Below are 20,022 nucleotides of genomic sequence, written 5' to 3'. Positions count from 1 at the left end.
GATCCTGAAGTGTAAGCTCTGAAACTTACACTGAGATCCACAGACTAGAAAAACGCCATTTAACTTATACCAGCCTAATCAATTTGGACAGAGATTGAGATGGGAGGGATATTTAAAAGCCTGAGGTTATGGGGAAATTCTGCTGACATCTATATGCTGTAGTCCTTTAATCCAAATACTCTCATTAGCGCCCTAGACATTAATTGAACTCGCTAAATAAGTTACAGCATGAAGCCTTTTCCTCTGCAAGAATGAGATTTCATAGGAGGGGAGGAAAAGATGACAGGAATCAAGGGATTTCAGAGGGGGGATGAAAAAAACTGTCAGCTCCGACTGGGGCAGGCTTATCGGTGGCATTGATGAGGACTCTCCTAGTTGACAGGATCCTTAAACCTAAAAGCTCCTTAAAGCAGCTGTCGCCTAATGAGCAGTTTTAGCAAACAGTGAGGGGCCTGCTGGTTAAAATATCGCCAAGAACTTTTAATATGGGAAAGGCTTATAGGGAGGCATTATCTAACATCTGCATTCTGTACATTCATCTTTAAAGCTACTTCACTCTACCTTTGCATTTTGATTTTTTGCTTTGTGAAGTCCAGCCAGGATTAAAAGCTTGCTGTTACCAAAAGGCAGTTGGCCCAATGAGAGGTATTCCTTAAACTACATTGGAATAAACATGGCAATTACCTCTATCCTGGCTTATACAGGGAAGCCAGTAATGTATTAGTTTAGAGGCCTCATCCTAAAAATGAAAGGATTGTGCTAAAGCACCTTGTACTATAGGGGGGGGGTCTCTAACTGGGACCTTTATTAATAAGCTAGACGCCATGTGACCCACATATTGGAAATGACCATAGCATGGAACGGGAGACGCACACAGCTAGGTACAAACAAGCATTTGGCAATCAACAAAAACCACAATTTTTTAATTTCATTGCATTTAGATCCCACATTCTTCTCCAAGGAGCACAAGGTAGAGTCAAAGAATTGTAGAGTTGGGTGGATCATTCAGCCCAACCTCCTGCAATGCGGGAATCTGTTGTCCAACACAGGTCTCAAGCCTATGACCCTGACATTAAGAGTCTCGTGCTCTATCGACTGAGCTATGCCTGTGGTTCTCCCCATTCTCATTTAATAAAGGCCTGGTTCATGTCACTTCAAACCATAGTTTAAAACAGGCATAGGCAAACTCGGCTCTCCAGATGTTTTGGGACTACAACACCCATCATCCCTGACCACTGGTCCTGTTAGCTAGGGATGATGGGAGTTGTAGTCCCAAAACAGCTGGAGGGCCGAGTTTGCCTATGCCTGGTTTAAAATAATTGTGGTGGAAAACAGCATCCAGGCAAGGTTAAGGGAAAGATTCTGATCATCCACCACAGGCCATTTTGACAGGAGGGTGGAGCCTTCCACTTGTCAATCCCCAGACATCACAATCACAAGGTGACCTTATCTATCTATCGTTGCAGGGATGGCTTGAGTTGTGTCTGCAGAGGCAGATCCTTTGCATCACCAATTTCACTTCAAGCCAACATTGCAAATGAATGTGTGTGCTCATAGCAAGCTGTTTTGGAGCTTGCTATTAAGTGCCAATTCCAGCAGGCTTGCTGAAAGCGCCAGTCATCAGCTGGTTGGTGGTGACAGCAAGGCTTGCTTGCCCAGGAACTGTGAGGTGTGCACTTTAAAGAGCTCACCTGTTCCAATGCAGCTATGTTTCCACACCCTGATAGTAAGTGTGTTTGGGTATGATTCGAGGAAAACTGCTTTTCAGGCCAAATTGGGACCTGACAGACTTGTGGTTCTTCAGCCTTAGTTTAATGTGATGCGTGAACATACCTCAATGTGAATTAAAACAAAAGTTGTGTTGTCTGGATATTGTTCAATGGATAAACAAGCATCAGGAATTGTTGGAAAACACAGCATCATTGCCAAGCTGTGTAATGTTTATTTTGCTGTGTAATTTCTTCTGTAGTATATCAGCCAGTTTAAAACTTTCAGCATTGCATACTTCTACATTTTTATTTGACAGGGTAGAAGCCTAAGATAAAACACGTTTTTGGCAAGAACAGGAATTGCAATATACATGTTTTGATATCTATCACTTCTGTTGTCCTGGTATTATTTATCTAGTGTTTTTTTCTTTCAAAATTGCAGTACAGCTACACTTCAAGCTGCTATTGAATGAATTTGATGTTCCAGCTTCCATGTTATGGTGATCAACACACTGTTCAGAAATAAAATTCTGCTAAGGAACCCGTACTTTTAACAGCTGCATGGCACACATGCGTAGTAGCAGCCTTCTTCCGAAAAACAATGACAACTGTGAAAGAAGAGAGTTGAAACTCTTAGATCTAGCATTATTAGGGAAACTGAAACAAAGGAGGCACTCAGTTAACTAGTACCTCATTTAGGAGGCATTCCTTCATTCCATTCCCTCCCTCCAACGTTTTTATTCAGCACCCACCATTGACAAAACATTTTCAAGTATTGTTTGATTGTCCAGCTTTAGTTGGGCAGCATTTGTAATACTTTAACTTTCCCACTAGAGTGGATGAATTACTTTTTCACTGGTCATTAGCATTAGCATAACTTTCTCTACAAAAACCCAAGAATTCTTGGCTACAATTACATTTTGAGCAATACCAAAGCTATGAATGCACATCGGTTAGTTTTCTTTATGCCTCTTTCACAGCCCAGTCCTAACCCTCTCCTTTTCAATTCAGCAGGGCTTACTCTCAGGTAAGTGGGATTAGGGTTGCAGCCACAGCCATTCAGGGCAATCCAAACCCAAGCTGGGCAGCAGCAGAACATGATGGAGCCGTGAAGCCACCATCTCTGTGGCCCTGTCACTCATTCTGGTGGACACCTGCTGGCTACACAAGTCCTGGATTGGACTCAATGCTGCTAAGAGATGGGAGTGGGGTTGACTTGGAATCCAGTGGATCCTCAGCTGCTGCCTCACATTTAAGGTACATTTCAGGGCTTTCCACAGGCTACTGCTGGCAGGAAATCACAAGCAGTCCAAAAAGTAGTGTTGTCATCACCCTGCTGGCAGAACAAGGAAGAGGGAAACCTCTGCCCCATCCAAGGCACACACCCCAGTTCAGCACTTTGGGGGTTTGGATTGCATCCTTAATCATTGACTAGTGGATGCTTTTAGTATTTTTAAAAAACTATTTTTAAAAATAATGAAACAGAAAAATGGCACTCAAGGAGCTAAAAGCTTTTATTTGATTTTTACAAAATCCATAAAAAGGAGATCTTGCTGAAGGTAGCCACATAGAGTCTATTTTATGTAATTACAAAACCAAATTGTAAACCAAATTGTGTATGTACTTGATTGCTTTGATCCTACGTTTAACCAGAAAAATCATAATTCTATACTAAAATGAAGACCTAGGCTGCTGTTGCCGTATTCCTATGGCGTATCTTGTGAGCTGATAGTCACAGTAATTACGTTCTTTTTTGTTCTTCATAAATAATCAGCAGATATTTTCTTGTTAATTTGCATTCTCACAATTAGTACCAGGGCCACAAAGAAGTTCAGGAATAGAAATCCCCTTTCACAACCGGCAGTAATTCACAATGTGAATTATGTTCCCTATAATACATCAAGTTACCCACTGTTTTACTATATTAGGCGCAATTTTATAACCAAGTGAACCTATTTCCATTAAATAGTCAAGCATACATAATTCCAATTAGTGTGTAACAACTGGATATAAAACAGAACAAACGTACTATATGGACAATAAAGTATATTTTCAAAGTTAACACTTGTTCAGTGAAAAAATGCATAGCAATATGTACAATGCTATTCAATGAAAAATATGTAATTTCAGGTGTTGGTAGTAGATTACATACTTTGTAGCAGCGGTTGCAGTTGAGTTCACATAACTCTTTCAGTGCTATGTAAATTGAGATAATGGCTTTAACATTACATTATTTCCACAATTCTAAGCTTAATTAAAATAAACCAAACACGATGGGCAACATCCAATGATGTTCACCTCCTTGTGCAATGGAAACCCACATGTGCAACTCAACTTCCTGCTTCTCTCTTCACCCTCTAGCCCCCTTGTGCACCCCAGAGCAGATTTTGGGGGCACACAGGAGGCTGCAGAGAGAGTAAGGGAAAGGAGGAACCTCAGTGCACGAAGATCTCACCCTATGTACACAAAGGCACAGAATTCCTTCAAGTTAGCTGTGTTACAGTACAATGGAAGTTATTTAGTACGTTCCTTACAAACCATTTTCCTAGCATAACATATCATTAGACCACAACCTTGATTCCAAGAAGATAAATACATATCAGTATTGTTCTAAAATCTTGGGACTATATTAGAAATGTATATTTTAAAACAAGGCTGAATCAAAAATGATTTCCTAGAAAGGCGCTTAATGAAAAACCCACTATACTTTTAAATACATCTTCTGCTTGAAGAATACAACAGCCACCTTCCAAATGAAAGAAAAAGTGAGGTTTTATTTAATACCATAAATTAAGAAGTCTCCTGGTGTGCTTGCAACAGATACGTAAATGAAATGCCTCCAGAAAGGCTGCTTGCAATAGCCTCAGAAAGGTTAGAAACCTGAATGGAAAATGGAGTGTTGGTGCTTTTTGGAGAAAAAGCTAATTGTACCCAATCCAAATTTAGATCATATGTAACGGTTGCTCCTGTTTACAGCAGAATCCAATTTGGTCATTGGATTTGGTCATTCTGCATTATTTGCATGTTGTAATGTTCTGTCTCAACTGATTCCAACTAACTGTTCCAACTGCTTCTAGAATTCATTGTCACCAAAGATGGCTCGGGCAAGATCTTGCAAAGGAATTTGGTTTTTATTGATACTGGTCTTGCACATTCATGTGCATGCCAGCACTGGAGCAATTGCAGAAGGCAGGCTGCTCGTCACCACGGGGTTAATCTACTCCCAGGGCTTTGAGCTGCCGCTCAATCTCTTCATCAGAAATTGTGGCACTTTGGGATGCTGATGCAGATGGCATGCCTCTGGCAGCTGAAGGAGCCTTGGCCATCTATTAGAAAGAAAAATGAGGAAAAGTTACATTTAGGCAAGCAAGATGAGACACAGTAATCAAAATGATAGAACACAGAGACAAAAAGGAAGGCACTACAAAAGTCAACAAAAATGTAAGGACAAGGGCAGATTACTTTCCAAGAGCAATGGGAGATAATTTCTTCATACCTTTCCAGATATTTCAATACCAATTTCATCCAGGACTTGGTTCACAATATCCTGACTTTCCTGTTCTTCATCAGAATCATTGAAAATATCATCCAGGGTATCGTTGACTTAAAGATAAATGAAAACAAAAGCTTCATTAGAACTGTAATAGTATAATTGTTACCTTGGTCTTTCATACCACTTTTACATCCCAGCACACATTAACAGCTTTATTTTGAAGAAAAGTGAAATAAAATAATGTAAGCAATAATATATGTGGGTTTATACTGTTAGAAAGGTAAAGGGGACCCCTGACCATTAGGTCCAGTCATGACCGACTCTGGGGTTGTGGCGCTCATCTCGCTTTATTGGCCGAGGGAGCCGGCGTACAGCTTTCGGGTCATGTGGCCAGCATGACTAAGCCGCTTCTGGCAAACCAGAGCAGTGCACAGAAATGCCGTTTACCTTCCTGCTGGAGTGGTACTATTTATCTACTTGCACTCTGACATGCTTTCAAACCGCTAGGTTGGCAGGAGCAGGGACCGAGCAATGGGAGTTCACCCCATTTAAAAGTGATTTTGGCCCTCAAGGCAGCTTACGACTTTAAACATATATAATACAAAAACAGAGCCAAAAAGCAAATCCATTAGAAGGGAGAATTTATAATTTTCCAATGCTAGCTCTGAAAGCCAATGTGCTTTTAGTTAGGGATTTAATGCTCGTTTGACTATGAATGCTCCCAAAATAAGCCAAGCTATTTCCCCCAAAGTCAAAAAATAGCTTGGCTATTCATGACAATTTCACTAATGTTCCCTATTCTCCTGCAACCCACCAAGCTCCCTTCCATCCCACCAACCCTTCACCTGCCCCAGCAGTAGTAATAAAACCATCTGTGTACTGTCAGGAATAATGGAAGTTAACAGGCCTCCATGATCCTTGGCTTGTTTCCCAATATGACATGCTTTCACCAGCAGACAGCCTAGTCAGCAAATCAGGACATCAAAGCCATGATTTGAACCTGATTTCTTTTTAACAGTCATAGCTTGAACCAGCCACTGTTTCCAGCTCTTGATGAACTTCTAAAGTAAAACCACAGCCTTCTATGTGAAGATATCATGAAGAGGGAAGAATAAAAGCATAAGCTTGCGTAGCTTAAACCATGGGTTTGAATTGAATCCGAATCAAACATTTTAAAAAATCTCTATACTGGCAGATAAGCACTTACGAGGGGACACAATAGACTTGCATCAGCATGCCATCACTAGTATGCACATTGTACTCAGGCATCCAGCTAAGACAGTGTCATGGTGCAACAAGATATGGTTTCGTTATGGTGCTGGGAATAGCAGCCATTGCTAGTGAAGAATAGCAACTTCACACAGTGTTATTCTAACATAAAGGTGGGGCGAAAACAACCCAAGAATTGGCAGTTTCCGCATTCCATTATCCTCAAAGGATTTTGGCTTCCAGAGAATCAGCCATGTGAAAAACCATGTTACCTATTTTACATATGGTGGACATCTACATTATGATATTGGATCAGGCAGAGCACAGCTGGAAAGATTTACCTCACACAAGACTATGGAATAGTTTGCGGAAAGTAGCTCTTTGTGCTATTAAAGCAGTTTCATTTTTAAGATTGCAGTTTTGATAGCGTAACTGGGACAACATCCCCCATGATGTATGTATATTCTGCACCTAGTGATTCACTTTTTAAGTGTGGAATTCCACTTAAAAAGCAGCAGTAGTTAATGCTTCAGCAATGCAATGCGTCATATGTCCTCCTGAAATCTGAATGGGCTGAGCAGGCCAAGGCTTTAGTGTTCCACATGGCTCTTCCCATGACATTAACATTGCCCCTCTATTTCTGGCCATCCATTTTCATGTTTCCTTGCCTCTCTTCTCTATGTAGCCCATACCGAAGTAATAAGAAGGGCTATGAAGATGGATGTTCCTGCAATTAATAATTTCAACAAACGTAGGTTAAACACAAGCTCATGAACCAATTATTAACTTGATTTGGTGGTCTTGCCAACCCAAAAAGGAAGCAGGGAACAGTTTTAATCATTGTATGGAAAAGCATAACTTACTCATTTCTTCAGTCATTTCCATTTTCATGTTTTCTTTCTGGAAGTTCTGCATAGTTTGCAATGTCTTTTGTGGATCCATCTTTTTATTAACAGCTTGCATTGTCTAGCAATAAACAACAACCTTTATGAATAAATGTGGCCAACGTACAGTACAGTAAAACTGCTGAAAATGTCATAATATTTGAATACTTTTAAGGTGTTAGAAGAAAATACAAGTTCCCATGTAACGTGGGGTATACAACAAAACCTTTAGTCTTTGCACATCTAGAACTATCAGAAAAAGAGTAGAATGCACTATTGCGTAGCAGTCAGTTCTTCTGTAAATCCATCTGATGTATCAATTTTCCAAAATCTAATCTGCTGGTGGGTCTTCCTGATATTGACCTGGTTTGGATGTAATACTAAATTATAATTTAGCATTACATTAACAACATCTCAGCTGGTGTTCTTCTCCCTCCAGTGCTGCCTTCATTTGTTTTCAATTAACTGCAGGTCAGTGTCAAATCCAAATCCTAAACCCTGCTTAATATTAATTATGGTTTTATTGGAACAATCATACACCTTGATTTAGAATTGGCTTGTTTCTGTGAGCTATAGTTAAGACCATCAACAGTTTGTTTAAAATGGAAGTGAAAGCTTCTATCATGGCTGTGCCAGATAAGGGAAGGAGGGTGGCATGGGATGAATAATGTTGTTCATGTAACACTAAGGTATTGTTTAGCATTATGGCTGAACACAGCTATTGTGAGAAGGAAGAACCTATGGTTGGTGTAAAACCTCTACTCTTATGCCTTACAATTTAGAAAACCTCTTCCTGGCCCTATGAAACTTTATCCGTCATCAAGCATGTAGTAAACCACTTGCCTCACATGAAGCTGACTTATATCAAGTCAGGCCATTAGTGTGTCTACCCCAGCGCTGCCTATTTTGACTAGCAGTCAGGCAGTGGATCAGGAACAGCAACAAAACATGTTTTTGTTCCCAGCCTACCACAGGGTCACCCACTGCCCATCAATTCCTCTCCTGCTGCTCCAATGACTCACTGTGAGGAAGGGTTTTCAACTTTAGACAGCATCTGCTGCTGCAGCTAAGCAACCGATGGCTTTCCTCTGGGGCTCTCTTGAGGTCATTTTGTCTCAAAATCTCAAAAGCGCTTAAAGAAAGGGTAGGAGGAGGAAGATGTGGCAGTGATTAGCATTTACTGAGCTGCCTCAGGAGGTTTAATGCCGGTCAGCCCATACAGCTAACTGACAGTGGCTCTCTAGTGTTGTTGGCAATAGGTTTTAATCAGCACTGCCAACTTTTAACTGGAAATGTTGCAGATGAAACATGGCATCATCCGCATGCAAGGAATACATACTACCAGAAAGCTACGTCCCCTCTCTGCGTATGAACTGGTTGGAATGCTTTTATAAACTGGAAGAAAGGGGTTCCACCAGTCCTTTAATACCACTTCACATGCCCCAGAATCAATTGGTAAAATTTTGAATTGTACAACAAACTGTATAACTTCAGAATGTGAGTGGAGGATAACTTTTTTCTTTCCCCCCACATATGCCCTAAACTATCTGTAAGCGTATCAGGTAGAAACCATCTATTCCAGCCCGCTTCCTATTGTGCTAGGTTTTCAGCTGCAGAGTTTTGTTTTGGTTTTTAATGCAGTAGAGCATTCAAAAGCCACTTAGACCCAGTGATGAAAGCCAATAAACTGAAGCTCAATTCTGATAAGGAGGTATTGAAGGTGGATAGTTTGGGTCTAGTCTGGGTTGATGATGTACAAAATAGTTACAGACTTATTTGCAAGGTTGCCCTTCTCTACATGCTATTATGATACCCTCCTTTAATCATACATTCACAAAATTCTTCTAAGATTATTTGACAGCACAGAGAAATCAGAGTTTGGGGTAGAGTTTTCATTTTAAAATAGTGTAACAGAACATAATGGCTATGCATTTCTACCAGGAGCTGTGGAGATACTATGCTGGCACTGTTTCAAACAAGAGATGATTACATGAATGAGGTTTCTGTCTTGATAAAAAGGAGCCAAGGCATCAGAATCCAGTAGACTCTAACTGGTGAGTTTGCTGACATTCTGCTTCGTCCTATTGGATCAGTTATAGGCCAATGAGAGGACACAATTCTACTCAAATTGAAATGATTGGCTATGGGGTGGGTGGGCTCTGACTGGAGCGAATAAAAGGCCAGGCTCTAGTCAATGAGACAGCAGACTAGGCTAGGCTCTGACTGTTGGTCAGTTGATGGAAGAGCTGAAAGTTGAGGTCAGACAGGGCATATCAAGGGGCTTAAGAAGCTAAAGAGAAGCCAGGAGCTAATGCCACTAATCTAGACCTGATGTTAGGTTTGTGGAGAAGGGCATGTGACTCTAGCAGTAGCCTTCAGGGGAGTTCAGCTGTCAAGCATCAGTAGGATTGCTGAGAACTTGAGGTGACAGGGATTGATGGACTCTGGCAGAAGTCCTGAGAGAAGACTGAAGAGTCAATTTAGAGGAAGAACTCAAGGACCTGACAGAAGAGTGCAAGTATTGACCTCAATCCCTAGTTCCTAAGTGTTAACTGATAAAGACTATTATAGTGAAATGGATTTAGGTTTGGATTTGGGGTGGTGTGGGGATGGGACTGAAGTTTGCATAACTTTCCTCTTAAAAGTGGCAGGAATCCTACTGTGTTTGATACATAATTTTGAGTGACTAAAAACTAACAGTGTATTCCTTTTTAAGGTAACAGTAACAAAGTAAAGTTAATCACCTAGTTTAAGTACGTAGGGATGAATATATACATGCTTATTAATGTAACAGTTTTAAGTAAGATATACTATACTTTGTTTTTACTTTATATTTTGAGCTCTGTGATGTTTTGCCCTATACTTAACCATAGCTATTGTTGGGTAAACCGAAGAAAATAAATGGTATTCATAATAAAGGATTAAGGATTAAGAAAAATGAAATATAAGCCACAGCAAAGAAGTGTGAGGTGTGCTTTTTTCTAAAAAAATGTGTAGGGGTACTCTCATTTTTTTACTCATATTGAAATACTGCCCCTCAGTGAGGCCAAACTTAGATTCACAAAATGTTCAGGAGTATGCGTCCCCCCAGGAAAAAGCACTGGAGATGATGATAATAAAGGTTTTGCCACAGACATCCTTACTCCTAAATTGTCACTTGAACTTAAAATATTGTGACAAAAATGAAAAATTAACTGTTTATTTGTACTTTTAGTAATATTTTTCTATAAGTTCATAACTACATAAATATTTAAGATACCAAAATATACAAAAAAGAGAAATTTACATTCTATTTGAAGTTCTAAATTGCTTCCAAATTCCTTTAGAAGCAGCAGAAGGACCATTGCTTAGTCACAAATTTTCACTAAGTGATTTCACATACAAGTCGCTCTCTCACTAGAATATCAGGCTGTAATCACAACGTGAATTTGCAAAGCTAAAATGAAACATCCCTGTGTACTCTGCCCTAATTCCTCATATGAGCTATGGGATGCATATGTGCCAATATTCTGCACAAGCCTGTGAATCCATATAAATACAAACAAGCAATTTAGAGACTGACAGCTCAGCTGGGGGAGCAAAAGCTCTTGGATCAGCATGAGTCAAAACAGAACATCCGTAAGCTTAGTCATCCACTTTACTACTCATAACACTGCTTCCATACGTACACAACTCAATATAGCACTACAGTGTGCTTACCCAGCTGCAAAATGACAGTGAGGGATTGGGTCAGGATAGGAGCCACAGGCAAAAGACTCCCTAAACATTTAATTACATGGTAGTACAAATGCCTTCAGCGTGTCACATATTGACCTTTTTTCTTTTGTGAGAAGCTATTTGCCAGCTAATCAGTTTAGCTTCTTTAGACATGCATACTCTATAAAAGCCTTGACTATTTTCATCATAAATTGCAGACTACAGTGGTACCTCTAGTTATGAACTTTATTCGTTCAGGAGGTCCGTTCTTAACCTGAAACTGTTCTTAACTAGAGGTGTGCTTTCGCTAATGGGGCCTCTTGCTGCCACTGCACCACCGGCACACGATTTCCATTCGCATCCTGGGGCAAAGTTCTCAGCTCGAGGTAACTCTTCCAGGTTAGCGGAGTTTGTAACCTGAGGCATTTGTAACTCAAAGTACTACTGTACTTTATTGTCAGATTTTTGCAGAGTACTTGTTGTAACTCAACCTGGGACCTGCTGATGAAGGGCAGGTAGTAGGCCTGGGTGATATATCAATATATCACCCAGGACCAGTATGAGGAGCAGACCGTGATGTCGACTTCACTCAGAAGTATATTACTGGTGAAAATGCTGCTATGTTTTAGACATCACAATAGATTGTGGTTTATCTCAACAGGAACAATCCTAGGCTGACATGAACCCCCCTCAAGTGAAGCTACAAGACAGAATTTAGAAGCTTTCACCCCCCCCCCCATTTAACTGCAGCTTGTTGTTGTCGAAACCCAGCAAATTGTGGTTAATCTTACATAGTTTGTTTAAAACAAGACAACTCTGACCAGGGTTTATGACCTTGGCTTGGCTTGCTTCAACAAGCCATAGCTGAGATTAAATTTCAGAGGATAATGCTAAACTGCAGTTAATTAAAAACATAAGTGAAAGTTTCTCATCTCCCACTTACTGCAGTGCCAGAGGAGGGGGAAATGCACAAGCCTAGATTTGATCCCATCATGATAAACCACAGTTGAAACACAGATTTCTGTAAATTAAAACCAGAATCCTATGAACAATATTTGGGATACTTAAGTTTGATTGCTTACCTTTGCTGTTGTTGACATTGCTCCTGCCATTTTCATCTGTGAGTTCATCAGTTTTGTTTGTGTTGACATGGATGTAACTTTTGAACTAACAGCATAGGTTCGAGTTTTCTGTTTTCGCAGTTGCACAAGCTGTTTTGCTAGAACCTTACAGGCTTCTTTGTTTCCAGTTTTAGCCATTTTCTTTATTTCCAATTCCTATTTATTAAAAGGAAAACTGTTTTTTAGTTTGTATTCACTTTTTATCTTCCAGCATAAATACTATGATAGTTTAATGAGTAAAAGTTGATTTTTTTCAAACAAATTCCTATTAGACATGCAAGAGGAAAAAGGAAAAAAGGAAAAAAATACAATGTTTACAAAATTAAAAGCTAGGAGTACAGGCGGAAAATGGTGTTAAGGAAATGGACAAGCTATCATTTACCATAACCAGTTTGGGCACTGATTGTGAAAGATGAACTAAGATTCTCCAGTTACTTACCAGTTGCTTTTCCTGTCTCTCCAAAGCTACTCGATCTCTTACTATTGCCCTCTGGGTGCCTCTTAGCTCCTTATTTTGTTCTTTAATTATATCTAAGAAACAAAATATTTACAGTTAGTATAATGGATAAGGAAGTGTGGTGAAGACATGCATGGTGAAAACATAAGTTTTAGGTGAAAGGTGTTTCATTCCTAATAGCAGTATCACTGATGTCTCAAAAATAGACTACTGGAATAACTGGAAAACAGACTACTAGAATAGTGTGAGGGATGGAGGCCCAGAAGACTGCATTCTCTGTGGCAGTCCCTCATTTGTGCAACTCTCACTTCACAGAAGTGCATCTAGCATTTTCATTGTACTGCTTTATGCTGAACCTTTGAATGCAACCTCTTTACCCTAGCCTTTTGACAATTAAGGTATTTCGTTTAGTGGGACCCACCTCTTTTATTCAGTTATTGGTGTTTGTTCCATTTGGAATAGTTGTACTTGTTTTATAATTGTATATTACCTGGGACCTTACTGTAAAGGGCAGATAAGATAATACAGTGGTACCTCTGGATGCAAATGGGATCCGTTTTGGAGCCCCTTTTGCATCCAGAAGTGAATGCAACCCACCTCTGCGGGTCGCGATTCACCGCTTTCACGCATGCGCGTGACATCATGCGCGAGCGGAGAAACCCAGAAGTAACACACTGCGCTACTTCCAGGTCGCCACAGCGTGCATACTTATCCCGAAGCTACTTCAACCCGAGGTATGACTGTACTTGATAGAAATACTATAGTCTTCAGTTGCAAGTAACCAATTACGGTACATATGGGGAACAGAATCATATGCCGTCCTGACTCCACAACCTACTTGTGTACATTTGAAGGCCTGCACAGACAATATGTGTTTAAAATCCCCCTAAATTCACATGATTGGGTATCCTGCTTTTTTAGGGTCTCAGTCAGAAGGAGAGTGTTATACACACACAGCTGCTATGCAGGCCTTCCATTTAATGCACATGGCTCACTGGGTCACCTGAGACTGAAGTTGTGAATATGACTCAAACATGAATGCCCCATCTTTATTTTATAAAGACTGAAAAATGCTTACAATGTTTTCACCATAAAATGCATAAAACCACAATAAAACCAATTCATTTTTCCTGTGGATAATTAATATGAAAGCATTCACCAAAGAAACAGGGAGATAAAACTTAACCCACACGAAAAGCTTGGCAAAGTTAAAAAGGGCTTAGCAGTTTGATTTCTGTGAACACACAAACTCCAAATGATATCACAAATTTTCTGTACACGTAATTTAAAAAACAGCCATACTGTTTTAAATCCACAGGAAAGCAGAGGCTTCCTCTGGATCCAACCCTGAGGAATTTTATATTTGAATTATGTATGCCTTGGAGGAAAGGCACCTTTGGATTCAACCTACTACGTTACTATTTTGACACTATCATTATTGCTTGAACATAAATTCATACTGTTGGTATTATTTGTTATCCCCATTATTGCATTTTTTCCTATTTCAAAGATGTTCACTGTACATATAATCATAGCCAGATACATTATTAAATAAGTTATATATCAACTTAAGAAAACTGCTACTGTCTCAATGCAGTATAAATAGACTAGAGATAAACCCATCTTCTGTGCCCAAGTACCAGCACTTGATTGTTCTCATTTTTCTATCCTTCTGATGTTATAGAAAGGGTGCTCTCCACATTACAATTTTTTTGGGGGAAATTTCCCTTTAATTTCCCTATCAAAGAAATTGTAACACAGCATAAACAAAATACCACCTGCAGCACAAATATTTTCTAGCCTTTTAATAAACCAGCACTTTCTTCCACATAGAAAGAGTGCAAGAATCTGAACCTTATGGAATCATAACATTCAAGCTTTCAGTGGCCTACTTTGTAAGTATATATATTTGTATTGAAATACTATTTGCAAACAGAGTTGGAATTCTCATTTCGATAAGAGGGTTGTTCTCTTAGCTATAAATTGAGAAGTTGTGTTTTATCAGATGAGAATACTTGTAATGACTTTCTAAAAGTCTTTTTAGACCACAAAGATATGACACTTTGCAGGCTGGGAGTGTTTATCCTCTTTTACTCAAAGAGAAGCAAGTGACATTCCCATGAACTAGTGGCTATGGCTTCTAGAGGGGAATGAAGTTTTTAAATCATAGGACTGCCAGTCAAGGATTACATTTATCTATTTCTTCATAATAAAAAAGTATGTTTTGTGGGTTTTTTTATGCCTGAGGCCATTTCAAAGTAGCACACAATAAAGTCAAAATAATTTATTTGGAGTTGTTCAGAAGAGAGTCAACCCCCCACCCCCGCGCTTTTACAGAGATGACTTGTCTTATTCTATTAAAAATCCCATTTCTTTTGAAAATGAAGCATTCCCAAAAGTAAGTTTCCATCTTGCTTTCACAATCTAAAAAAATAATCTAACAATAATGATAGGATTTTGTTGCTGTTGCTTCCCACAATATAGACTGTCAAAAATGAATAAAGCATGAACTGCAGCCATAGATTTATTTTACATTAATCCTTTCTTCAAAGACTCTTCTTTCCTAGATACAGTTCCAAGACATGCCAGGATGAAATGATTTCAGCATTAAGAAGTCCTGGCAGGAAACATTTTCATATGTTGAGGCATCTATATATGTTGAGGCATCTATACTACCCTTATTAACTTATACACAATTAGTCTCATGTAAGTACTAAATACAATGGAGGCATCTATACTACCCTTATTAACTTATACACAATTAGTCTCATGTAAGTACTAAATACAATGGAATGATTATCATAGGGAATGTTGAGGCATCTATACTACCCTTATTAACTTATACACAATTAGTCTCATGTAAGTACTAAATACAATGGAATGATTATCATAGGGAAAAATCAAGAGTGTTGCATGAAAAAGTTTGTATAGTGATACCTTGGTTTATGAACTTACCGTAATCTGTTCTGGAAGTCTGTTCTTAAACCAAGGCATGCTTTCCTATAGCAGCAGGGGACTCAATTTACAAATGGAACACACTCAAAAGGAAGCAGATCATGTTCTGCTTCCAAGGCAAAGTTCACAAACCAAAACACCTACTTCTGGGTTTGCAGTGTTCTTAATCCAAGTTGTTCATAAACTAAGCTGTTCTTAAACCAAGGTACCACTGTACTGTACAATTGGGCTTGATTTGGATTGAAATCCGTACTTAAGAGTCAAAATTATGGGAACATGAGAAGTCTCAGTTGACAACTCTAAGAATTACCCTGAACTTGGGTTTGTTTGGTTTTTGGTTTTTTTGGTTTTGTTTTGTTTTGGACAAGAGAATGTGATCTGGGTATTGGGGGTTGTCAAAAAACATTTTAAGTTTTAGATTTGCAGGACTCCTGATGCAGGTATGGGGGTGTTACAGAAGATCTTCCTTCAGAACAAAATGGGCTCAAATAGTTTCCTGACTGCCCTGGGAAAGTTTCCTGTTGCTCCAGTCAGTGATCCTGTTGAATACCTGGTCAATATTGGGATAGGGAACTAATCAAGTGGATAGTATTCTGAACCAGCACCAGGAATCAGCAGCAGGTGATGAGGGGTAACAAACTGAGGCTCAAACCAGACAAAACAAATGTACTCTTGGTGGGGGAAGGGGTGGGGGGAGAGATAAAAATCTGGAATAGGGATTAAATGAAGTTTACAGGTTGGGACTATTCTGGATGCAGCTTTACATCTAGACGACCTCGTGGTAACGATGGCCAGATGAAACTCAATCCTAATGAATGGGTCTACAAAATGGCTGTCACACAAAACCACTAAATGTGACAAAACTTTTCATTCAATATCCCGTGATAATGCAAAAATTTAAGTTCCTTGTTATTTACTCAAAAGCACCTCTTCACAGATCAGAGGTAAGGAGGTGGCACTTATCTGCTTACGTCAGACAGTAAATCTAGTGCCCTCTAGATGCCCATTATCCCTATTAAACATGTTGGCTTGGGATAACTGGAGTTGTAGTTCAACATTTGGAAGACACTATGCTGGCTAACTCTGATTAAACAAAAGGATACCAGAGACAGAGCAGCTTCCAGGGTATAAATACTGAGAGTCTGAAACTATATATTTACTTCTGAATTTGTCAAAGAATGCCAACTTTCCAATCCTTATGACCACGCACTCACACTTACAAGTTTTTGTCTCAGCTTATACTTTTTATGTTTTCTTCCTTCAAGGTTGAACCTTGAGGTTTCAGGTAGGAACCTCTACCACAAGTAGGAAGCTGACTTACGCCATTATTGGTATCTAGCTCAGTGCTATCTGCACTGTCTAACAGTAGCTCTCCATGGTCTCTCTCAGGCCTACTTGGAGATATAGGGATTGAACAAGATCTTTGAATGCAAAGGCTGCTATCTACCCAAGCCATGGCCCTTCCCATGAGCCCTGCTCTTTACAATGAACTCCCCACCGAGAACCATAGTGCTACACCTCATTGGCCTTCCAGAAGTGGAGCAGAACATATATCTTCCATTGAGTCCCGTTCAATTGTTCAGCTTTAATCACTACTGTTTTTCTGCTTTTAATGGGGTGGTTTATTTGGGGCAGGGTGTTTTGTTTGTTACTGCACTCGGCCATGAGCACAACAAAGGCAGAAAATAAATTATTTCAATTAATAAATATGGAATAGCTTTACTACCAGATATATTCACCACACATGAAAATAAGTGACAGAAAAGAAATTATACCACATTTGTAGTAATAGATTATCAAGTGGTCGTGTGATAGAAAACCAAACCATATGGTAACCTCGTTATCTATTCACCCTATAGCAGTCCTGTGTGACAAAAAGCTTCACAAAAGAAGCAACTCCTTCAAATTTATATCAGTGGAAAGCAGAGAAAGCCAGCTGTGCCATCAAATTTTGTACTCAAACTCTTTACCAGGCAAGTTATAGAAAATACTAAATTTATGTTTGATGCACTGCAATTACTGAGTAGTAATACAGTGAGGCAGCAAAGCTGGCAGGACTGGGGATAAAAAAATTTATACATCACTAGACAACTCAGTGCCTTCAAGAGCTAATGACTGTGAGAATTCTGAGTGCTGGGAGTCGTTCATCTTATCTGCTCAGAGATGTACAAACAGGAGGAACAAGAGAGGACTCTGAAGAATATATGCCCTCCTCCCAGCCATCAACACCTTTCAGGGAAGAAGAACCAGAAGCCACATGACCATTACCTGGTATTTCAGATTTGTCATTGGGGTAGCACTATCATCCAACTATAGGTCTAATTTCAATATTGTGAACCACTTTGATAACCATTATGGTTGTAAAACAATATACATATAAGATAAATAAAAATGTCACCTTTTCTTGAGAACCCAGTTCTAAAGAAAATGAGTGTCCATGTTTTGACTCATGAATGGATGACATAGCCAACAGTAAAATACAGAGGTGGGAGATACGTAATAGTGCATGACACATACAGAAAATTCACTTAGCAGCAATGATCACACAACATTATGCTGCAATAGTCACAAAATATGCTCTTTCCCTCCCAAATATGCCAAATGCTTCAATGTAATTCAAAACATTCCTTTGAAGTGTCTTTCTCTAAACGAAGGAAGACTTAACTCATACTTCTTTAGAAATCAGCAGTAGGTGGAATTTTTGTCTACACACACCACACAAATATAATCCCTAGGAAATATTGAAGGAACACTTTTTAATATCAACCAGTACTGCAGCAATAGTAATAAAGGGCATCATTTTGAAGAGGACACTAAGAGCTTTTGTTACATCAAGGAAACAGCTCTCTGGCAACACTGAAGAACCCTGGCAGTTCCTGATAGGAAAGAATGCTCTTGTTTTAATAAAACAATGCATCTTGTTTCCTTGGTTTTTTTTAGGGCTACTGAAATTGATACAGATAATACAGATAATTATTTATTTTTATTACATTCCTATACTGCCCTTCATCCAAGGGTCACAGGGCAGAATAAAAACACAAAAATACATAACAGAGTAACCAACAAAATCAATAATCCGACACAAAGTATTTATTTATTAAATAAATAGGTGGCTACATGTAGTCATCTATTGTAACAATTTCTCAAAATTACTGCAAAAAAACAGTTCTTAAGAACCTTGCCCTACTTCTAAGGCATTCTCTGCAGTAGCTCTTTCTCCATTTGAGCAGTGCAATCTCCACTGTGTGTTCAACATGGCTTACCCCCAGGTAAGCGTGCATGTGCTCACAGCCACAATCCCTCAATAACCTGGTGCTGGCAGTTCCACAAGGTGTTTTTGTGTGTGCTGTGCTTATTAACATTGTACGTAACACTTCCACACATGATCAGGAGATGAGTCATGCATGTTCTCTCTCTCTCTCAATGCACAAACAACCACCACTGCCACCCAACAACACACACGGATTGTGCCCAAGCCTACATTCTGAGCTGCATCATTATTTTTTATTTGTATTATTAAAATTCAAGCCTGATGGTCCATTTAAGGCAAAGGGCAAAGAACGCAGCGCAGGAGGCACCACGACAGCTATAGGGCAATCAGAAAGGAGAGGGAGGAAGACTTCTATGGGGAGAGGCGAAGTCATATTCTAGGGGCAAACTAGGCTGGATCTCCTCAGCTCAGGGGCGAAGCGAGGAGCGCACAGGGGCGAGCACTCCCTGAAGTATCGGGAAATACCTCTCCAAAGGGGCGGGGGGAGCCTTGGGGCGAGGGGTGGAGGGAAATCCCCCCCCCGTTTGCTAGGGTGCGGTGTCGTCAGAGAGCGAATAGGGGGGAGGGCTGCCCACCCCCAAGGAAGGAAAAAGGACCCCCCGCCCCACCACAGCAGGAGATTTCCTTCGCCCGTCACTCACCGTCCACCGTCTTCTTCTTGAAGAGCGACGCCATGGCGGCGGCGGCGGCGGCCCAGGAACCGAGGCAGGAGAGCGGGGCCACCGGGGCTCCTTCCTGCTCCTCAGGTGACCGACCAGGAAGCGGAGGCTGCCGCTGTTGCTGCCGCAAGCTCAGAGACGAGCAGGAGAAAAGCCCGCCTCCCGCCTTCGGGAAGAGGCTGAGGCCGTAGCAACAGCGGCGCCCAGTGCCGCCACTGGCGCGGAGGGCGGGGCTTGCCGTGAGGGGAGGGGCTAGAGGAGGCCGCCCCTCTCGCGAGCGGAGTCGGCTTCGCGGCTGGCCGGGCTGGAGGGGAGCGGGGGGGGGGGAATGAGCGGCGGTTTCTCACGTGACAGCGCGCGAGCGGTGAGGGGGCAGGAACGGTTGGTAGCCGCTGCCATGACACGACCTAGTTGAAGGGGGGAGGGTTTTTTTCCGAAGGTGGTGGCACGTCCTCAGGGTGGGAGGACGTTTGTTTTATTAACTTATTATCCATTTATTTATCTATGTACCGTCTTTCCCCTCACGCAGCAGGGTAGGGTTGTGCTTGGGGTTTTTTTGGGGGGGGGG

At 40.5% G+C, this 20,022-nt stretch overlaps 1 protein-coding gene across 1 annotated transcript; it reads right to left on the bottom strand.

Moving 5' to 3' along the window:
* Nucleotides 1-3,205: 3,205 nt before the first annotated feature.
* Nucleotides 3,206-19,700, bottom strand: CHMP2B (charged multivesicular body protein 2B). Its single transcript, XM_083500142.1, has 6 exons — nucleotides 19,437-19,700; nucleotides 12,552-12,643; nucleotides 12,074-12,268; nucleotides 7,275-7,377; nucleotides 5,206-5,312; nucleotides 3,206-5,035 (listed from the first exon to the last, which is right to left on the bottom strand). Exons 1-6 carry the CDS (start codon nucleotides 19,468-19,470, stop codon nucleotides 4,922-4,924), a joined length of 645 nt encoding a protein of 214 aa, XP_083356268.1. The 5' UTR covers nucleotides 19,471-19,700; the 3' UTR covers nucleotides 3,206-4,921.
* Nucleotides 19,701-20,022: the final 322 nt, after the last annotated feature.

The sequence above is a fragment of the Podarcis liolepis genome (assembly GCF_965112155.1).
Source record: "Podarcis liolepis genome assembly, chromosome: 4".
In the NCBI taxonomy this organism is placed as follows: Eukaryota; Metazoa; Chordata; class Lepidosauria; order Squamata; family Lacertidae; genus Podarcis; species Podarcis liolepis.
The sequence above is the reverse complement of the archived record's forward strand: the minus strand, read 5'-3'. Positions and strand labels throughout refer to the sequence as shown.

Coding starts and splice junctions, on each gene's coding strand:
- CHMP2B (XM_083500142.1), bottom strand. CDS start 19,470: ATGGCGTCGCTCTTCAAGAAGAAGACGGTGGACG. Junction 12,269..12,551: donor AGAGACAGGAAAAGCAACTG/GTAAGTAACTGG, acceptor TTTAATAAATAG/GAATTGGAAATAAAGAAAAT. Junction 7,378..12,073: donor CAATGTCAACAACAGCAAAG/GTAAGCAATCAA, acceptor GTTTATTGCTAG/ACAATGCAAGCTGTTAATAA.